Raw genomic sequence first — 18,276 nt, forward strand, 5'->3', positions numbered from 1 at the left:
GTAAACAGCGATGACAACATATGTATGTTTCTTGGCTTTTTCCTGTAAACCTTTTAAATTTCCTCTAATGATGTTGTTTCAGAGGCTTTCCAACCCCAAGGACAGTGAAACTATGGTGAAAGAAAGAGGACTAAACTTATTATGACCCCGAGTGGCAATTTGTTTTTCAGCCAACGGTCATTAAAATCATGTACACCAGCGAGCAAAGATTACAACACACGAAAACAAAGAGCAGGATCATAAATTTGACGGTCCGGGATACGATGCACATTAAGAACACGGGGGCTTCAAAAGGGCTGTTTTTGCATTTTTGTAACTCGTCTGAGGCATGCTGAAAGATGAGAAAAGCATGTTCGCCAGCATTATAGACTACCTTAATGTAATGTCTATTAGGCATTGTTCAATCCAGAATGTCTCTGCCAACCTTTAAGTGGGCAATCACACTGCAGGCGATGAAATTGTGAGGTTTTTCTCTCGGAGAACCCCAGCCAGAGACCAGACCAGTAATTGTTACAGTTCAGCCTCAGAAATCACAGCCAGACCACGGAGCAGTATTGGACAGCTCAGCTTTAAGCACAGATGCTGCAAGCAGGGGATGTGGATGGTTATACACAGAAACCAGACACAACAATGTTAAAATGCCCGTATAAACACCTCTGTTTCTAGGTTCACAGTCTTGTGGAGAGTGCAAGAAAGTCAGACCACCCTAAATATGATTAAAACCACCGTTTGCATCACAGCTGGTTAATGTATTTTGCCTACTTAGTTTGTCCATGTATGGGATTGGATTAACGCCCCCAAATCTGTGCTCAATTTAATATGTGAAGTTGGTCAAGCCAGCAATGTTTAAGGACAATTTAGCATTGGAAGCATTAAACCGAAACCGTGTAACTTTATAGCTTGGCAAAATTGGTTTGGTTCTGATCAGTTAGGATTTAGATATCATGTGTTTCCTCAGTGTGACAAGTGTGCGCTCAGCTTATTTACACGGAGCTTCTACAATAGCTTGGGAAACCCGCTGGGAAGAGTGGGGTAAAATGAGCCCATTCTTTCTTTTTTTGTTTTCACTGACGTGGCCCACAAGATAAGGGAAAATAAGGCATGTAAAATTTAACCAAATTTGAGTAGGTTTCCTAACAATTTCAATTATCAGAGTGTTTGGAAAATATGGCTTCTTTTAAATATGTATGTACATATACATATGTATATATATCTGTGGATCAGTTCAGGGGTAAGTTGATCCAAGTCAGCAGGTAAATCGCACCACCAAACTAAATCTGGATCAAATCTCGTGAAATTTAGATAACCTGCCCCCTTAAAAATTTACTTTTTTTCATTTCATAAATAGTCAGATTTATATTTAAGCAGAGGAGAAAAAATATATAATATATTAAACCAAATTTAAGTCACAGTTAGGTCTTTGTTTCAGCTCCTCTGACTTTTGTGACAGCCTGAATGTTTATTTGAGTTTGACTTCACTTATGACAAAGGATTTTCATCAGTCGTCTTCCAACTTCCTTGTATCGCAGCTACTTTTTTGCCACCTGCGATCTGATTGAGATCCAGACTGTTTGCTGGCCATGTCAGTGAGCTGTCATTGATGTCGTTGATCGGTCATTTGGGTTATCACGGTTATTTCCACTAATTTCTCCTTGTCTCTATGCTCCACTTTGTTACTTCCCCTTTTCCTTCTTCTTCTGTTGGCTCCAGGGTAGACTGGGCCCAACTATGACTGTTGTCCCATCTAGTGGCTAATCGTGGCATTACAGCTAAACACGTCCATCGTATCTCCGCTGCATATTGCATAGGCGCCGTTTTTCAATTCTGTCGAAAGCCGTAGCCGAGTTTCTGACGTTTTGAATTTATTTATTTATTTTTTTTAAATTGGGCACCTTTAAAGAAAAGTGGTGCTCATCACTCCTCCCCGCTACTTTTTGATTGTTCTGCAGAAAGGATGACATGACAATAAAAGTGTATAATCACCAATAGGTGCAAAGGGGACGGGTCAACCTAAGCACTGGCTCATCACACCCCATTCTATCTCGATCACAGGGACGCCAGTTCGCTTTCACATCAGTTGTTCCCATTTTGTTTGCGCCGCGTGCTCCAGTTTAAAGCTGCAGTCTGCAGGATTTGTTGTTGTCATACGTAAAGTCCTAATTTTTGGCATTTTAAGAGTTTACATGATCTATCAGAACGCTTGAAGTTGAAAACGGTGACCTCCGTAGTCGCAAAATGCAAGAAATGCTTATTTTTTAACCGAAAAATAAAAACTTATTCAACTTCCTGTCCCGCCCCATCAAAACACATGAGAACTCGTGCAGGTCTACGTGCACGCCAGATTCGCGTACACAACTCCTCATTCATCAACTCACCTGTCATTTGCGATCATGGAAGACACAGTAAGTAGACTAGCCCGTAATGAAGTTCAATAGTCTAGATAAATAAGCGTGGGGACGAGCCTACCTTGTATCGCGCGTGCACAATCGGTGATTGACAGGCAGCAGAGCCCAGCTCGTAACCTGATTGGTTACCTTTTACCGGTCCGGTCTGCAATTTTGTAAACAAACCTGCTGGCTTTGGAGGGACCTAGCGGGACATATAGGGGACCTTGAGAACTCATTTTTTTTTGTATTGGGGTATTTAATGTACTACTTTCAGAATCCCCGGACAGTTCCAGGCATTATGCTTGAAAAAGAGTTGCAGACTGCAGCTTTAAGTTAAACTTTGAGACTGTTCAGGGGAAGAATTTCAACAAATATCCACCCATCAAGTATTGTGCCAGTTACTATTTGTGGTGTTGAAGGACCTGTAATGAAAATACTACGTAGAATTGTTGTCGGCAAAATGTTCCTAAAAAAAGAAAAATGCATTGCTCGTGAAGTGAAATGCTGCCTGTGGGACATAAATGTTATCCTATATAACATGAGACTATTGTTATTTTTGATGCAGTGTATAAACATCAGTTTTTGCTAGTTTATATCGAGCTCGTTTCAACCACTTCATGTACAGCACTAGTTGCTAGGTTAGTCGAGTATTCCCCAAGACAGTTTTGGAGTGTGTGCACGGCAGGCGTAGGGATGTATCCTTTACAGTTTATGTTTTCATGGTTGTTAAATTTTTATTGCACCCAGGTGAACGGTAAATCAGTGCCTTTGACCTTAAAATCTGAGGTTTTTTTTTTATAGGCCCCAGTCAATGCTGGTAGAGCACAGGAGGAGGCGCAAAGCTATAATGCTAATTTTTTATCTTATTAGATCCAAGGGTTTTCTCATTCTCGTGTCCGTTTTCCTCCTCTATTTCATCTTTATCTCCTTCTACTTCATCTGCACTCATCCCAATTCGACATGAGTTCACATATATGGAAATACAGTTGGGTTTTTTTGGCCCTGTTCACACACAGCAGCCGTGCTTTCTTTACCAACTCGATCTGATGAGAACCAGAAGGTGATAGTTTTTGGTGGGTTTTTTTCCCGCACAGATTTTGGATGTAGACCAAGCTTCTGTCATTTAAACGTCAACACACTGATTAAAAAGGTTGGGATGACATATGTCACACATGCACATGCTCATTCGCAGAGATACACCCAGAACACAGCTGGAAGAGCTTTCGGGGATCAGGGGTTTTGTAAACATGGGTTAAGTGGTGTGTGTGTGTGTGTGTGTGTGTGTGTGTGTGTGTGTGTGTGTCTGTCAGAAAGAGCATGTGTGTGTCTGTGCATGTTCAAAGGTCTTACACTTACTGGGAAATAATATCCCAGCCAATGACAGATTTTCTAGAAGGGGGGGTTGCCGGGTAGAATAGCTGCCCTGTGAGGTCATGAGAATCAGAGATTGCAGACAGGCTTAAGGCACTAAAGGGATTGAACATTGATAGAACAAACAGAAGACAAATTAATTCTAGTTGAGTATTTTTTTTCTGGATCCTTTAGGGGCAGATTTACTAAGTGGGGCGAATCGGCGTGTGGTCGCTAACCATAGATAGTGCCTATGGGAGTCTACAGTTCCACAAATGAGTTCCTAAAACTGCATTGATTACGCAGCGTATATGGGAGTTTATCGATATCATATCCACATCACGTACTGTCTGTCCTGACTGAGGTCAGAGTGTTCTGGTGAGGTCAACGACAGAAGATGTTTGTGGAAAACGCAGGCGCAGTGGCACCGGATAGAGACCGTTTTTTGGCCGCATACGCATAGAACGTAATGAGGAAGTGTGAGGGAATTTTTTCAGCGGTATTTCATGGTGACTTGCAAGTGCAAGGCTTAGGAAATAAGTGCACCATCTAGCCAGCTATCCCCTCCCCCAAATGTTGTGCTCTGAAAGGGAAACACCCATGAATACACATGCAAGGTGTATGGAAGGTCCGTCGAGTGCAACAGAAAACTTCAGACCATCTTTTTGTACGGACTTTGACAAAGGAAGTTTTGTATCCAGAACAAATCAAATAGATTCAAGCTAATGGATCTGTGCTGCAAACCGAATATTTGGGTCCCTCGCTTTTTATTTTTATTTTTTATTTTTAAATATTTTTTGGGCCTTTTTATGCCTTTAATGGATAGACAGTTGGAGAGAGAGAGACAGGAAGCAGGGGGCAGAGAGACAGGGAAGACATGCAGCACAGGGCCTTCCGGTGCGGGACTCGAACTGGGGCCAGCTGCAACGAGGACTGTAGCCTCTATACATGGGGCGGCTGCTTAACCCACTACGCCACCGACCGCCCCAGGGTCCCTCGCTTTTTGATTATCATTATTCAAGTCCTGTATTCACCCTCATCGCCCTCTTTAGTCTGCTTTCACTGCTTGAAGCGCCACTCTTAATCTTAAATTTCAGGCTTTTTCAGCGTGCTAGTAAAAGTCAGTGATGATGGAAAGATAATATCACATGGCTCAATGGTGGGTCATTACATTTTAAAAGTGCACCCTCAGCTACTCCCCTGTAAACCCAGTCTGTTTGTGTCTGCATCTGTGTGTATGGAAGAGCTGTGTAAAAAGCAACAGGTGGGAAACTGCACTCATCACTTTGATGGCGTGCAGTGCATGTGTGGGATGTGCGTTCATCACTCCTCTCTCCTGCTCGCTGTCTTTCTCCCTCCCTGTCTCTAATTATCCTTCAGCCCTTTTTCTCCAATCCATGTGTATCTCACCCTCTCATCTGCCCTTCCTCCTGGCCACATTGGACTTTGAAGAGTCTCTCTCCCTCTCTGATAATGAGCCAAAATTGCTCTCTGGCCTCGGGAGATGCAGGCAAGCTGTGTCTGTGTGTTCTGTTTATGTTGGGAATGTCTTAGCTGTCGCTGTTCGCGGAGGATGATGCCCCGATGGTAAAAGGAAAAAAAGTCAAGCCTCGAACACCAGCACATAATTAAAAACAGACATTGAGATTATGAAACTGTTAGCGGTTGACTTTTCTTGTTCGCCATGTTCTGAAATTATGACAGAGAAGACCCCCAGACCTTTGTACCCAGCTGTTATGTTTAAAACTTGTGGCTGCGGGCAAGCATGTTTTCAGGAAACCCAAGTTCCATAGACAGCGGGACACACTGATACATCAAAACCCTGTTTTTTTGGGTTTTTTTTTACATGTTATAGGTCTGACACATAATCCTCTTTGACATTTAAGTTGAATAAGACTCGAAACAACAATAATTTACAGCCTACGAGTGGTTCAGTGGTAGAGGAGACCACCATATTAATGTACTTTTGCATAGCTTTTTTGCATTCTTGTCTAATTTCCCATGGCTGTCTCTTGTTCCCGTTTCTTTGGAAGTTAGTCAGTGGTTTGTTTTTTAAATAGTTTCGTCTGGGCCATACGGCAGCATTAGGAAACCCTGCCCAGTGTATCGAAACCTATCCATATGTTTGGAATATTGGAAACATGAATGTAATCCCCTCTTAGGAAACTGTGGCGTAGGAAGATGTCTGGAGTGGTTTTGCATGTGGGTTTGGTTAAATAAAAGATGGCTCTAATCACTGGAATGTTTTCAATGAATAATCCTGATCTCAATCTCAATCCAGAACATTTGGACTGTGGCAAAAATCTGTGCACTTGTGTTATTAATCATAATTTTCTTCCTATAACCATAGGGACCTCTGGCTGCGCAGCTATTCTGTCTCAGTCAGTTTATTTTAGGATTAGGTCTATGTATATTTGTTTTGTATGTGTTTTTTTTTTTTTTTTAAACTGATGCTGGAACCTGTCAGAGGAAGTCCATGTCAGACCTTTCATTTTAAACATCAGGCTTAGTATGTCACTATCTCAGGATTTTGACAAATTTAGGATGTTTGACTTAGTATCTCAGAGTTTCCACTTAGCAGCTGAAAATTCTGGAGAATCACGTGGTATCTTAGAATTCTGTCCTTATAGCTCAACATGTTGACTTTGTATCTCAATTTCTGATACCATTCTGAGATGCTGTCTACTGACTAAGCCCTGAAGAATTCTGACTTTGTATCAAAAGTTCTGGTTAAGTAGTTTAGAATAGAGATGTAGTCTCTCGGCATTCTGACCTGGTACATCCAAATTATCGAATCACAGTATTTTGACCTGATATCTCAAAATTCCGACTTAGTATGAAAATACTGAGATGCTATCTCGGGAATTTGACTTAGTAACTGAAATTTGCTTCCAAAAATTCAGAATTTTGATTTTAAGTTAGAAATTTTGATCTCTAATATTTTTAACTTGACTCTTTAAAGCACATCTTGGTGATTTTACTCCTCTCTGACATTGCCGTGTTGCTAAAACAAGTGATCAAACCACTTTTTATGCACTACTTCAATGGCTTCATTAAAAGAAGGCTGACTGTACCATATACCACAAACAGATTGGTCCATCGTGGATTTATCTTTTCCAGGCAGTGCTCCGTGCATGTAGAATATCCCATTTGTAAAGCTTTCTTCAACTCAAATCTTTTGCCTTTCATTCCTAGTTGAGCCCTCTGAGCCAGAAGAGGTCAACCCCTGCTACACTGGGAACCACGACTGCGACACCACCGCCAAGTGTATCCCTCTGGAGGGCCAGGCTTTTCGATGCCAGTGCGCTACTGGTTATAGAGGAGATGGACACAACTGTTACGGTAACGTCATCTGTCTAAGTTCTAAGTTATAGTGTACATACATGTCCATGTGAAGTATAACAATTCTTGTACAATGTAGAGTGCTTCGTGGTGCCTCCCCGCCTTTGCTTAGTCTAATGATGTCTCTTTCTCACACAAACACACACACACTGAGTTGAAGAAAGTTCAAGGCTATGTGTCTGTGTTTCATCAACATATGTCCATCTAGCATAGAGGGTTCAAGTACAGACTACACAAATGGAACCAGTGGTACTGTCACCCTCCTCCTCTCTTCTCTAGGTTAATTTTGCAGTTAAAAAAGACTTCCAGGACTTTAAGCTGCTGGGTGGCCTGTCATTAGGCCACCACTTGGTCTTTCTCTCCTGCTGACAGCACCAGGAAAGCCCCAGGCTCAGCCTGAGTTCCCATGGATAGGCCCTCCGTATCTTTCTCTGATTATATGACCTCTCTCTTATTTCGTCCTTCGCATTGCATGGTGCGTTTCGCAGCCAAGGAATCCAGGTGTGGGGGAACACTTTGCAGCAGCACACAGAAGCACGCACACACTGTGTGTGCTTCAAAAAGCACCAGTAATGACCCTAATTACAGCTTATAATGTCACACATGTGGCTTGCTGTGTGTGTTTTCAGACAAGGGAATCCGTTTTCCCAGACTCACGAGTTTATAGAGAGACCGTCTCATTTTCTCTCCATCTCTCCTTGATGCAGACGTAGATGAGTGCGCTGAGGGTTTGAGCTCGTGTGGCGATCGCTCTCAGTGTTTGAACCTTCCGGGTAGCCACCGCTGCCAGTGCGACAGAGGTTTTGAGTTTGGCTACGACAGGCGCACATGTGTCGGTGAGTTGCACCGAGAAATCTTCCTCTTGCATTGAATTTTGAGGTCTGCACAGATATCTGTAACTTGTCACTTGTCATTCATCTGGGAATCTAGAATGTATGTATAATATTTGTAATAAACTAGAAATGATACACCAGATGGATTCTGTATCTTTGGAAAAAAGTCAGTTCAACAAGCTTTTTTCTGCTCTATTAAGCAATGCCACCCTGTTCTATAATGTAGAACAAATATTTCTATCTTTATAACACTGCTAACCATGACGGTCTTCTATTATTTTGCCCTTATCTTGTCCTTTGCTGTGTTTGCTGGTCCCTTAAGAAATGTTTTTCCGTCAAGCCTCATATTCCAAAATGAGCTGAATATTAGGAAAAGACCCACTTTTTTGCCCTAGTTGAGGGAGGAAGATGTCCTTCACAACAGCAACGCACAGCTGCAAAAGCCAGAAACACACAGTGAGGGGAGGAGAGATGATAAATGAGAGAATGAGATGAATGTGAGAACAAGAGGGTGAGATAAGACAGGACGGGGACTAAAAAGACAAATGGAGCAATGGCACAATCTGTTTGTTGCGTTGGAATGTGTGGAGGAGCAAGGTCCTACGTATATACGTGTGTGTGTGTGTGTGTGTACTCAGATGAACTTCCTCTGAACCCTTCCTACCCCCGTCTTTGACAAATATTTTGAAAGTAATACTTTACAATATATTGACATTAATTTAATCCTATAAAACTGTCCCTGAAGTAAATTATGCCTTGTTCGTGGGGCAAAAAGAGCATTTTAAGCACAAATATTTACATTTTGGAGTGCTGATTCATTTCTCTCCCGTCTTTGATTAGATATAGATGAGTGCAGCTCCTCCCCGTGTCACATCAATGCCAGATGTATCAATGAACAAGGATCCTTCCGGTGTCAATGCCAGCCTGGGTTTTATGGAGACGGTGTCTACTGTACCCAGCAGGAAGGTTGGTGAAATTGTTACTGTAGTATTGCCTGATCGTGACAAACACGGCACTGTGACTAATACTAATCTAAATTACAATGCATGTGCAAATCATTCCTTTCGGTCATCCCAGCCTTCTTTTACAGATCACTCTCATTTGATCTCACCTTCCTAGCTCTCTACTTCATTTTCAGAAATGACACAAACGCTAATATGATTCCTTAGCGATTACTAACAAATGAACCAAACACTGCAGTGTGGAAAGAAAAGAAAAAAATGCCTCGATGTACAACAACACACTGACCTACTTGCCCATGAGTTTCAGCAACAATGTGGAAATGTCAGTAGGACAAGACAAATGTTTCCAGTGGTTTCAAAGAGATGCAAAATGATCACAAGTTAAGGGATCGAACCGAAAGAAGGCAATGCAGTAGTTCAGGACAGCTACAAATACCTTAGAGACCCACAGGCAAATGGCAACCACGAAGAGGCTACAAAGAAGTCAGACACAACCAAATACCTACAAAGTCCTTTTCAAGCACTTTTTTGAAGCAAAAAAAGGTTGTCTTTGTTAAGCTGTTTCTCTCTCTTTGGTAATTCTCATGGACCAAAAAGAAGGGGATTAGCATTGCATCAGTGTGCTTAAGCAGAGCAAACTGATGTCACTGAATCAGCTGAGTGACAAGAAAAATCTGGTCTGTTGTGCCGGCTTGACCTTATGCACATATGAGTTCAGCTTTGTGACTATATCCGCTGCCGGCTCAGATGCTTATCGGTGGCACATCAACTTCAACCCCGTATTCTGCTTTTATAGTTACACACAGGACACCGATGCACAGAAAAAGCGCATTTGCCCCGGCTTAGAAAAGGGTTTTGTGTGAAAGCGGCTGGCGTAAGGCAGATCCCGAAGAGTAGAGCCATCGATGCGTATTGAAAAAGTGGCTGATATCAAGATGTCCGACCAGTGACTAGAAGAGGCGGGTCGGAAAGACAGCACAGAGGCATTACTCATGGCAGCACAAGAGCAGTATCAGAGCTCAAGGACAACAACATAGGTTTTTTTTTCCCAAAATACATGTAGATATTAACTGTTTTATCAACTGTTTTTCCTACAGAATACACAGTTCGTCCGAAGAGCCAGTGTGAGCGGCACAGGGATAGTCTCCAGAGTGGAGAAGTTGATGGACGTCCGAGTCCCGGAGCCTTCGTCCCCCAGTGCGACTCTGATGGACATTATCGACCACTGCAGGTGGGCACTGGCTGACAGACTGGTAAAGTGCATGGCTCACTCATAAGTTAAGTGAAATGAGGCACTGACTTTGAGGATTAATGGTGTATTGCAGTGTCATGGCTCCACTGGGCATTGTTGGTGCGTGGACAGTAGGGGACAGGAGAGAGCCGGAACCAGGACTCCACCTGGCACCCCACCCAAAGACTGTGACAGAGCAGGTATTGATTATTTTCCTTGAGGTGATCGTCCATAAAAGAACGTCCAGTATTTAATTTGGCGTTACTTTACCTCCTTAGATGAACCAGAACACCCTAAGACTCAGTGTGAGCACCACAGAGACAGTGTCCAAACCACCAGTCCAGAGGGACTTCCTCTCGCAGGCGCCTATGTTCCTCTGTGCGATGCAGAAGGACAGTACGCGCCACTGCAGGTCAGCACCTGATGAGTAATTTGCAAACTGAAATACAGGGGGAACTCATTGATTTTGATTATCATCGTAGCATATCAAACTACGACTGAATGAAAAAGTGTCTCTTTAGTGTCATGGCTCCTCTGGACATTGTTGGTGTGTGGACAGCAGAGGACAGGAAAGACCAGGAACCAGGACATCGCCTGGGGCACTGCCCAAAGACTGCGACAACCCAGGTGTGGAAGACAAATACACACAAACAGAAAGGATCATTTAGCTATTTAGCCTCTTGTCCTGACTAAAGCTATGTTACTATCTGCAGTATGTGGCCCGCGTCAGCAGGTGCATTATGTCACGACTCTCCAAGGCTTTCTTGTTAAACATTGACCCGTGAACCCCTAATTCCTCAGCTCACTGACAAGTCAAACAGACAGCATGTTTATGTGAGTGTGTGTCTAAGCTTGCGAGTTGTGCACTATTGAGGTCATTGGGTCATAGTCTCGGAATGCCTGGAAAAAAAGGTGGGTATGAGTGGGTTGGGAAGTTGAAAGCACGGGATGGAAATTGAAGCTAAGAAATCTACCCTGATGCTTTTGGTGTCTTTATGGCTGCCAGTTTGTTAGTTATCTTTAAAACTGTCCCAGTTACAGACCAGCAGGGTGGAAGTTTCTGGGGTAAAACCAGTCATAAGCAATATATTCAGCGTGCGTAGTGACTGACCCAGAGAGTTACCCCATACAGCACTTAGTGACAAAAATGAACATCATAATTAATAGTTTCTGAGCCTCAGCCTGTGTTGCAGGGCAACATAAAACTAAACAGAAGGGAGTTTAAAGGGTTCCAAAGAAAGGCAAATACGAACTACACATGTCCTTGTGTATGTAGTTTGAATTTACCCAGATCTTTGCATTCTCTCATCATGAAAACCTATTTTTAAACCATCAGATGAACCACAGCATCCTAAGACTCACTGTGAGCACCACAGAGACAGCGTACAGGCCTCCGGTCCTTCACCTGGAGCCTATGTACCACAGTGTCATGAGAATGGACAGTATCTACTACAGCAGGTTAGCATCTGTTGAAACTTTTGGCATGATGTAATCACATTCTTTCATTTCACTTGAAGTCATTGTACCGTACTGTCACAGTCATTGTGCTTACCCAATCTTTCATTTCTGTGCTAGTGCCACGGCTCCTCTGGGTACTGTTGGTGTGTGGACGGTAGCGGACAGGAAAGACCAGGAACTAGGACTCCACCTGGTACACCATCTGTGGACTGCTACAGAGCAGGTGAGTCTCTTCTGTTTGGAAAAGCATTTTAGTTGGCCTGCTGTTATAATGCAACCAATTCTATGCTCTGGACCAGCAAAGGGCTGACCCTACTTTAGCACCAGTTTCCCTTGGCTGGGGCCAGTGCTTTAGCAGTCTACACAAAAGGAACTGGTTCCTTTTTTCTCCACTTTTAATAAGAATTTGGAAAAGGTTCCTGCAGTCCAAAAGCACCTCATGTTTCTTCATAAACGCTTAATGGAATTTCATTCCTTGTTCGCTGTCTGTTTTTTAGTGTCTGTGTAGACTAAGTTTTTAATATGTTTACTTCTGTTTAGATGTGATGTAGTAGTGGTTTTGTCTTGTCTCTTGTGTTTTATTGTAATGTAACTTTTTTTAAGTCGCCTTCTTGGCCAGGACTCCCTGGCAGAAGAGTTATTGTAACTCAATGGGACCATTTCCTGGTTAAAGAAAGGTTAAATAAAAAAAAAAAATTAAAAAAAAATGTGTGACCCATTTTGCTCAGATGAACCACAGCGTCCCAAGACTCACTGTGAGCACCACAGAGACAACGTACAGGCCTCCGATCCTTCACCTGGAGCCTACGTACCACAGTGTCATGAGAATGGACAGTATCTACTACAGCAGGTTAGCATCTGTTGAGACTTTTGACATAATGTTGCCATATGTCTTTATTTCACTTAAAGTCATTGTAATTTACAGTGACAGTTATTATACTTACATGATGTTTCATTTCTGTGCTAGTGCCACGGCTCCTCTGGGTACTGTTGGTGTGTGGACGGTAGCGGACAGGAAAGACCAGGAACTAGGACTGCACCTGGTACACCATCTGTGGACTGCTACAGAGCGGGTGAGTCTCTTCTGTTTGGAAAGACGAAAGATGAAGGGGATGTACGATGAATTTCAAGCATGTGTGGCAATCATTTTGCAGCTTCTGAAAGGATGTAGCCAGCAGCAGGTTGTCGGGGTGAGCTAACCCAGATGAGATGTGTGAAAAGTAACAGAAGTGTGCACCGCTCTCAACCAGGTGGAAATTTAGTGGTAAAATAAGAGTGGCATTGATGTTTTTATACCCTGAGAAGTGCAACCAGTGAGGAACAAGATGGAGTTAATTAAACCACCTAAAATCCTTGAAACAAGAGAAATTTGTAAAAGGTGTGAGTATGACTCCTTCAGCAATACGAAATCTAAAAAGTCCATCAGGAAGTGCACAAAGTGAGGCCTGTTTACCCTGAATGGTTTATATAACCTGGTGATATTAGAGCATCAAATTTCATGAAAAGGAGATGAACGCTGAGCTCTTGTCTGTCCTACTTGTTCTTGTCCTACCATTTTCCCTGGGCTGAGGCCAGTGCTTTGGAGGAACTGGTTCTTAGGTAAACACTGGCTCTGAAACCAGCACTGGAACCACTTTGGTGGAAAAGGGCATTTTAGGATTATGGGGGCTTGGGGAGCTCCCTGAAGGACAACATAAGGGCCTTTTCTCTGGTTGCATTCAAACTGCAGATGGTAAAGCTGAAGTGATGCAACGGCCAGCTGATGGGTGGTAGAAAAGTACGGCCAGCTGATGGGTGGTAGAAAAGTACAAAAAAAAAAACCCACATCTTAAGCATTTCATCATACGAAGGCTTCATGAAACCTACGCCTCTCTTGGTCACTCCATTCCTCTTTGTTTTGTTTTGTTTCATAGAGGCCAACGCTAAAAACTGTCGTTTATATGACCCCATTTTACCAATCCAAACCAGTGCTCATTCTGTGATGATGTGCATCGCAAATTCAACCAATCACCTCACACTCAAGTCACCTGCAAGTGCGGTGACTATACAGTGACCGGTCCACATACAGTTACATCATAGATGGGTCTAACGATAAGATCTTTGAAAAGGTTCCCGCAGTACAATAAACTGTGTGACCCATTTTGCCGCAGATGAACCACAGCATCCTAAGACTCACTGTGAGCACCACAGAGACACCGCACAGGCCTCCGATCCTTCACCTGGAGCCTACGTACCACAGTGTGATGAGAATGGACAGTATCTACTACAGCAGGTTAGCATCTGTTAAGACTTTTTTCACTGAAAATTAGTATGTGTGTATCATATCACTCAATGTAATTACACATTAAAATGTAAAAGTTAATGGTGTTTCATTGCTGTTCCAGTGCCATGGCTCCACTGGACATTGTTGGTGTGTAGACAGTAGCGGGCAGGAAAGACCAGGAACCAGGACTGCACCTGGTACACCACGTAGAGACTGTGATAAACCAGGTGAATCTGTTGTGCTGCTACTTTACTGACAATGATAGCAGATAAGAGGGAATGGGAGTTTCTGGGAGCGACACAATTTACGGTTCTGGATTCCAAGGGGACTTAGAATGGTTTATACATTGCACGACGAAGCCTTCAACAAGCCACTTAGCAGAGTCAAATGCAGTCCAGTTGAATGTCGTCAGCATAGTGTAACAAGAGAAGAAGCATGTTGAAGTCCAGCAGGCCAGCCTGAGCGTCATTACAGGCGTGTTGACTCAGTAAACTAATAACAATTATTATTTGAAACATCGATTGCACGAAAACCGTTTGCGAGATAACTCATGTCAACCTTTAAATGTTTCTAGATGAGCCTGAGCAGCTGAAAACCCCGTGCGAGCGTCACAGAGAGAGAGCACAGGCTACCAGTTCAGAGAGATATCCCAGAGCTGGAGCTTATGTGCCCCAATGCGATGCTGACGGAGAGTACATACGACTACAGGTTTGCATTGAACGTCCGAGAAATTTAACTCTCTTTTGCCTTGAAACGTTTAATAACTTGACAGGAGTTAAAAACGTGTGTAATGCCGACCTCATGTTTCATTTTTGTTTCAGTGCCATGACTCCACTGGACATTGTTGGTGTGTTGATGAGAGTGGACAGGAGAGAGCAGGAACCAGGACGCCACCTGGTACACAACCTAAAGACTGCAACGAACAAGGTGAGACTGCTTTAGAGCTGGGTTTTTAGATGGACATGGCTGTTACACGGTCTCATACGAGGTAATATTATAATGTCATAAAGAAAGGACACAAGAGTAAAGAGGCATGATGTCCAAACTTAATTTCCACGAATGCAACAGAGCCATTGTGGATGAAGGGTGAAGAGGGAGTTGTTGTTTGTACAAAAAAGTAAGCGCTCAGTGAGAGTTAAGTGGTGGGATTTCAGAGGCCAGGAATACGACTGAGGTTTAGTTTTCTCTCAAATGAGATTTGATGTTGTGAGGAGACAGCATGTCATGCTTGGAAGGGGATTTCTGCGTCAGAGGAAGAGAAACAGTCAGTGCGGTTACATGGCACTGAAAGGATCAGATAATTGGCTAAATTACAATAAGATTGAGTTATTAAGTGCATGTAGACACCTGAATCTGACAAGAAATTGGATCCGATCGGATTACTCGCGATCGGATTAAGACCCCGAGATAACTTGGTTGAAAGTCAAATGAAACGTGTTTGTAGACGGGTGAAGCACGTGGTGAATTAGACTTTGCGTTCTGCGCATGCTCTAGATTTTTTCCCGTGGTCGTGAACCAGAAGTCGGAAGAGACGATATTACTGTTGTTGTCAGAAAAAAACAAACAACGCGATGGAGAATGCGCCGTTGTGCATCGCGTTTGTGCAATAAGCAGCTCATCACAAACGAAATGTAGAGGGACGTACCTTCATCTTGCTCTTCATTCGCCATTTTCTCGAATGCCTGAGTTTGATTCGATTCATTCATATCATACAAATCAATATCAACAAATTCATTCCATATATCCAAGGATAATTACCCTTGCTCAACTCATTCTTATTGTAATTTAGCCAATTATCCAATCCTTTCAGTGCCATGTAACCCCACTGAGTTACATGTGAAAAAGAAAATACAAGTTGGTAAATATAACCTGAGATGAACAACTGCGCATGACATATTATACTGTGTCATTATTAAATCAACAAAAAAAAACAAGCCAAAATGCAGAAGCAGTGTGTGAAAAAACTATTTATGCTCTTACTGCTTCCATATGGTTTTAAGAGGGCAAGTAGCCGACAGGTGCTGATTATCAAACGCACTTGATGAGTTGATCATCAGAAAGTGTCTATGGAAGCAGAATTTTTGGCATTTTTCCTGCCATTTTCAAACAATTTGGAATCGATCATTTCAAAGAGAAGAGATCATTCATGTGGAAAGCATTCAAGACAGGCAAGTTCACCCCAGTGTCCAACTGTGCAATGCTCAGAGAAACTGCAAAATAAAACAAAACCCAAGAAAAGAATCAAGATGTTGCAGTGGTCCAGTCAAAGTCCAGACCTCAACCTGATTGAAATGCTGCAGTGGGCTGTGTATTAATGGATGTCTGCAAACCTCAATGAACTGAGGCAACAATGGAAGGCAGAGTGAGCCAAAATTCCTCCACAACAATGTGAGAGACTGATAACTATTGGACAGGACTGAGAAAAAGGAGGGGAGTCTTTGTAGTCTGCATCCTTAGCACGTCTAATTCAAGATCCCTGAAGAAACACACGTCAGCTTATTATAAGCGCCTGATGTTTTCAGTATAATTTTAGTTAATAGTATGTTGTATATGGGTCTGAAATAGACTTCTCTACTTGATTATTCTACATTAATTGAAGTATAGTCCACTTTTTAAGGTCTTCTTTCACTTAAATGGAACTGGGAATGTAGGAACTTTACTTACATACAACATGTATAAATTGTATATCAATACAAAGTATTTTTACACTGTAGTTTTGCTACTTTTAATGGTCCAGATGATCATGTCTGACCCAGCAAAGAATGAAATGGCATGACCACCACCTGTTTTTCATCTAAGTGGATGCACAGTGACCTCATGTGACAAATGTGTCTTCCCAATTATGACATACAGTTATATCTTAGCCATTACGAGTGATAAAAGTAATTCCTGAAGTAGGGGTCTCTCCATTTTCCTTTTGTGGATGTCCACCGCAGTTGTTGTTTCTTTTTTTTCTCCTTCCTGGAGGTTTGTTAACTGTTCTCCTGAATTACAAACACTCAACACTCCAAAGTTCTGTCTTTTTTTTTTAAAGAAAAGTAAAGCTTGAGTATAGTGATACAGCCAAATACCCCAATTAAACTGTTGTCAGTTAGATGACAGATTTCAAGACTGCCCCTCTGCTCTAATAAAATTGAATATAATCCAGATTTATAACCACAGCTGGCAAAATCACCATTCAAGTGACTTAAAGACAACATCTGTGCAGTGCATTCGGTAGTTTACATGTACAATGATCTCCTACAGAAAAAGTTAGAAGCTGTAGAATGTCTTGATCCTTTTCTCATACGGTTCGCTGCTTTGTGGAATTTGGATGCACTTTGTTTAGTAACTTAATTCAGATCCTGTACATGCATAATGGGACAAGGACGGTGGTCAAATGAACTGATGGAGTCATTGACTGTTGGGCAATCTGCATTTCAAACAAAGAAAACATCACCTCTTTTTTTTTTGCAACACAAACACACACACACTCGTGATTCTCCCTCGCCCACAGAACACAGGAGCTGTTCTATGAGTTCATTCCTTGCCGTAAATTCCATTTTTGAAGCCCTTTGCATCTGAAGTGGTAAGATTGTGGTAGGATGAGCTGCTGACTGTTGCTGCGCAACATCACCAAAACAAGTCAGACTGTCTGAGACCAGCAGAGTGACGCCCAGTGTCACACCCGCCCTGCACATCCAGCTCAGACCGAAACACGTGTATGCACGCTTGTTTTTTTTTTTTTTTAACTAAACTTAACCGATCTGATGGTTTTGTTTCATTTTCCACCTTACATTACATATTTTTTGTTCATATCTACCCAGTATAACCACAGGCCTGTTTTATTCTTATTTTGTGGCCACTGCACTGGAGCTGTTTGAAGGAATTTCTTACTAATTGTTCTTGGGTTTGGTTTGGGATTCATTTCCTGTGTAATTTAGTAGATCACCTGATGCTCAAATTAAACTCTGCTTAAAGTCAGATTGTATTTGTATACAACGGAGGTTGCACAGCTCACTGCCCACACAGTAAATCAGTCTGAGGATTCGAATCTCGTCATTTTTTTCTAAACTACTATGTTCGGTTGGCCTTTGTGGTGAAACAGTAAATAGAAGTAAAAACCAAGTGAGTCATACGACTTTTTAGTATGCCAACTGCTACAGTTATAACTGTCGTAGAGGCTAAATTGGTGTTTAATTTTTTTTCTTTTCTGTTTTTAACTTTCCGATCTCTTGCATCGGAGCAGCTCTCTTCTCACACTCCTTTTATATAAGACAGTAAGTACGACTTGTAATAACATTAGCAGAAGCCTAAAGTGGTTTGGGGTTAATTTCTAAAGCTCTTCTATAAAGTGGGTCATTAAAAGGATTTCACCACGGAAAACTGTTTTGACTAAAATAAGACGCGTGCGTGTGTGCCTCTTGAAACACAGGCCATTTACACACCATTAATAAGGCACTCCACCTAT

At 42.3% G+C, this 18,276-nt stretch overlaps 1 protein-coding gene across 1 annotated transcript in view; it reads left to right on the plus strand.

The window, feature by feature from the left end:
• Positions 1–18,276, plus strand: part of nid2a (nidogen 2a (osteonidogen)) — a 49,453-nt gene that overhangs the window by 23,259 nt on the left and 7,918 nt on the right. Inside the window, exons 15-29 of the mRNA XM_075477649.1 lie at positions 6,933–7,079; positions 7,787–7,915; positions 8,753–8,878; positions 9,972–10,105; positions 10,200–10,305; positions 10,384–10,517; positions 10,627–10,732; positions 11,442–11,563; positions 11,681–11,786; positions 12,292–12,413; positions 12,531–12,636; positions 13,714–13,835; positions 13,948–14,053; positions 14,401–14,534; positions 14,648–14,753. Of these exons, the coding sequence (XP_075333764.1) occupies positions 6,933–7,079; positions 7,787–7,915; positions 8,753–8,878; positions 9,972–10,105; positions 10,200–10,305; positions 10,384–10,517; positions 10,627–10,732; positions 11,442–11,563; positions 11,681–11,786; positions 12,292–12,413; positions 12,531–12,636; positions 13,714–13,835; positions 13,948–14,053; positions 14,401–14,534; positions 14,648–14,753 (1,806 nt within the window). The remainder of the gene's footprint in view (positions 1–6,932; positions 7,080–7,786; positions 7,916–8,752; positions 8,879–9,971; positions 10,106–10,199; positions 10,306–10,383; positions 10,518–10,626; positions 10,733–11,441; positions 11,564–11,680; positions 11,787–12,291; positions 12,414–12,530; positions 12,637–13,713; positions 13,836–13,947; positions 14,054–14,400; positions 14,535–14,647; positions 14,754–18,276) is intronic.

Source organism: Odontesthes bonariensis, chromosome 11 (genome assembly GCF_027942865.1).
Source record: "Odontesthes bonariensis isolate fOdoBon6 chromosome 11, fOdoBon6.hap1, whole genome shotgun sequence".
NCBI classification, from domain to species: Eukaryota; Metazoa; Chordata; class Actinopteri; order Atheriniformes; family Atherinopsidae; genus Odontesthes; species Odontesthes bonariensis.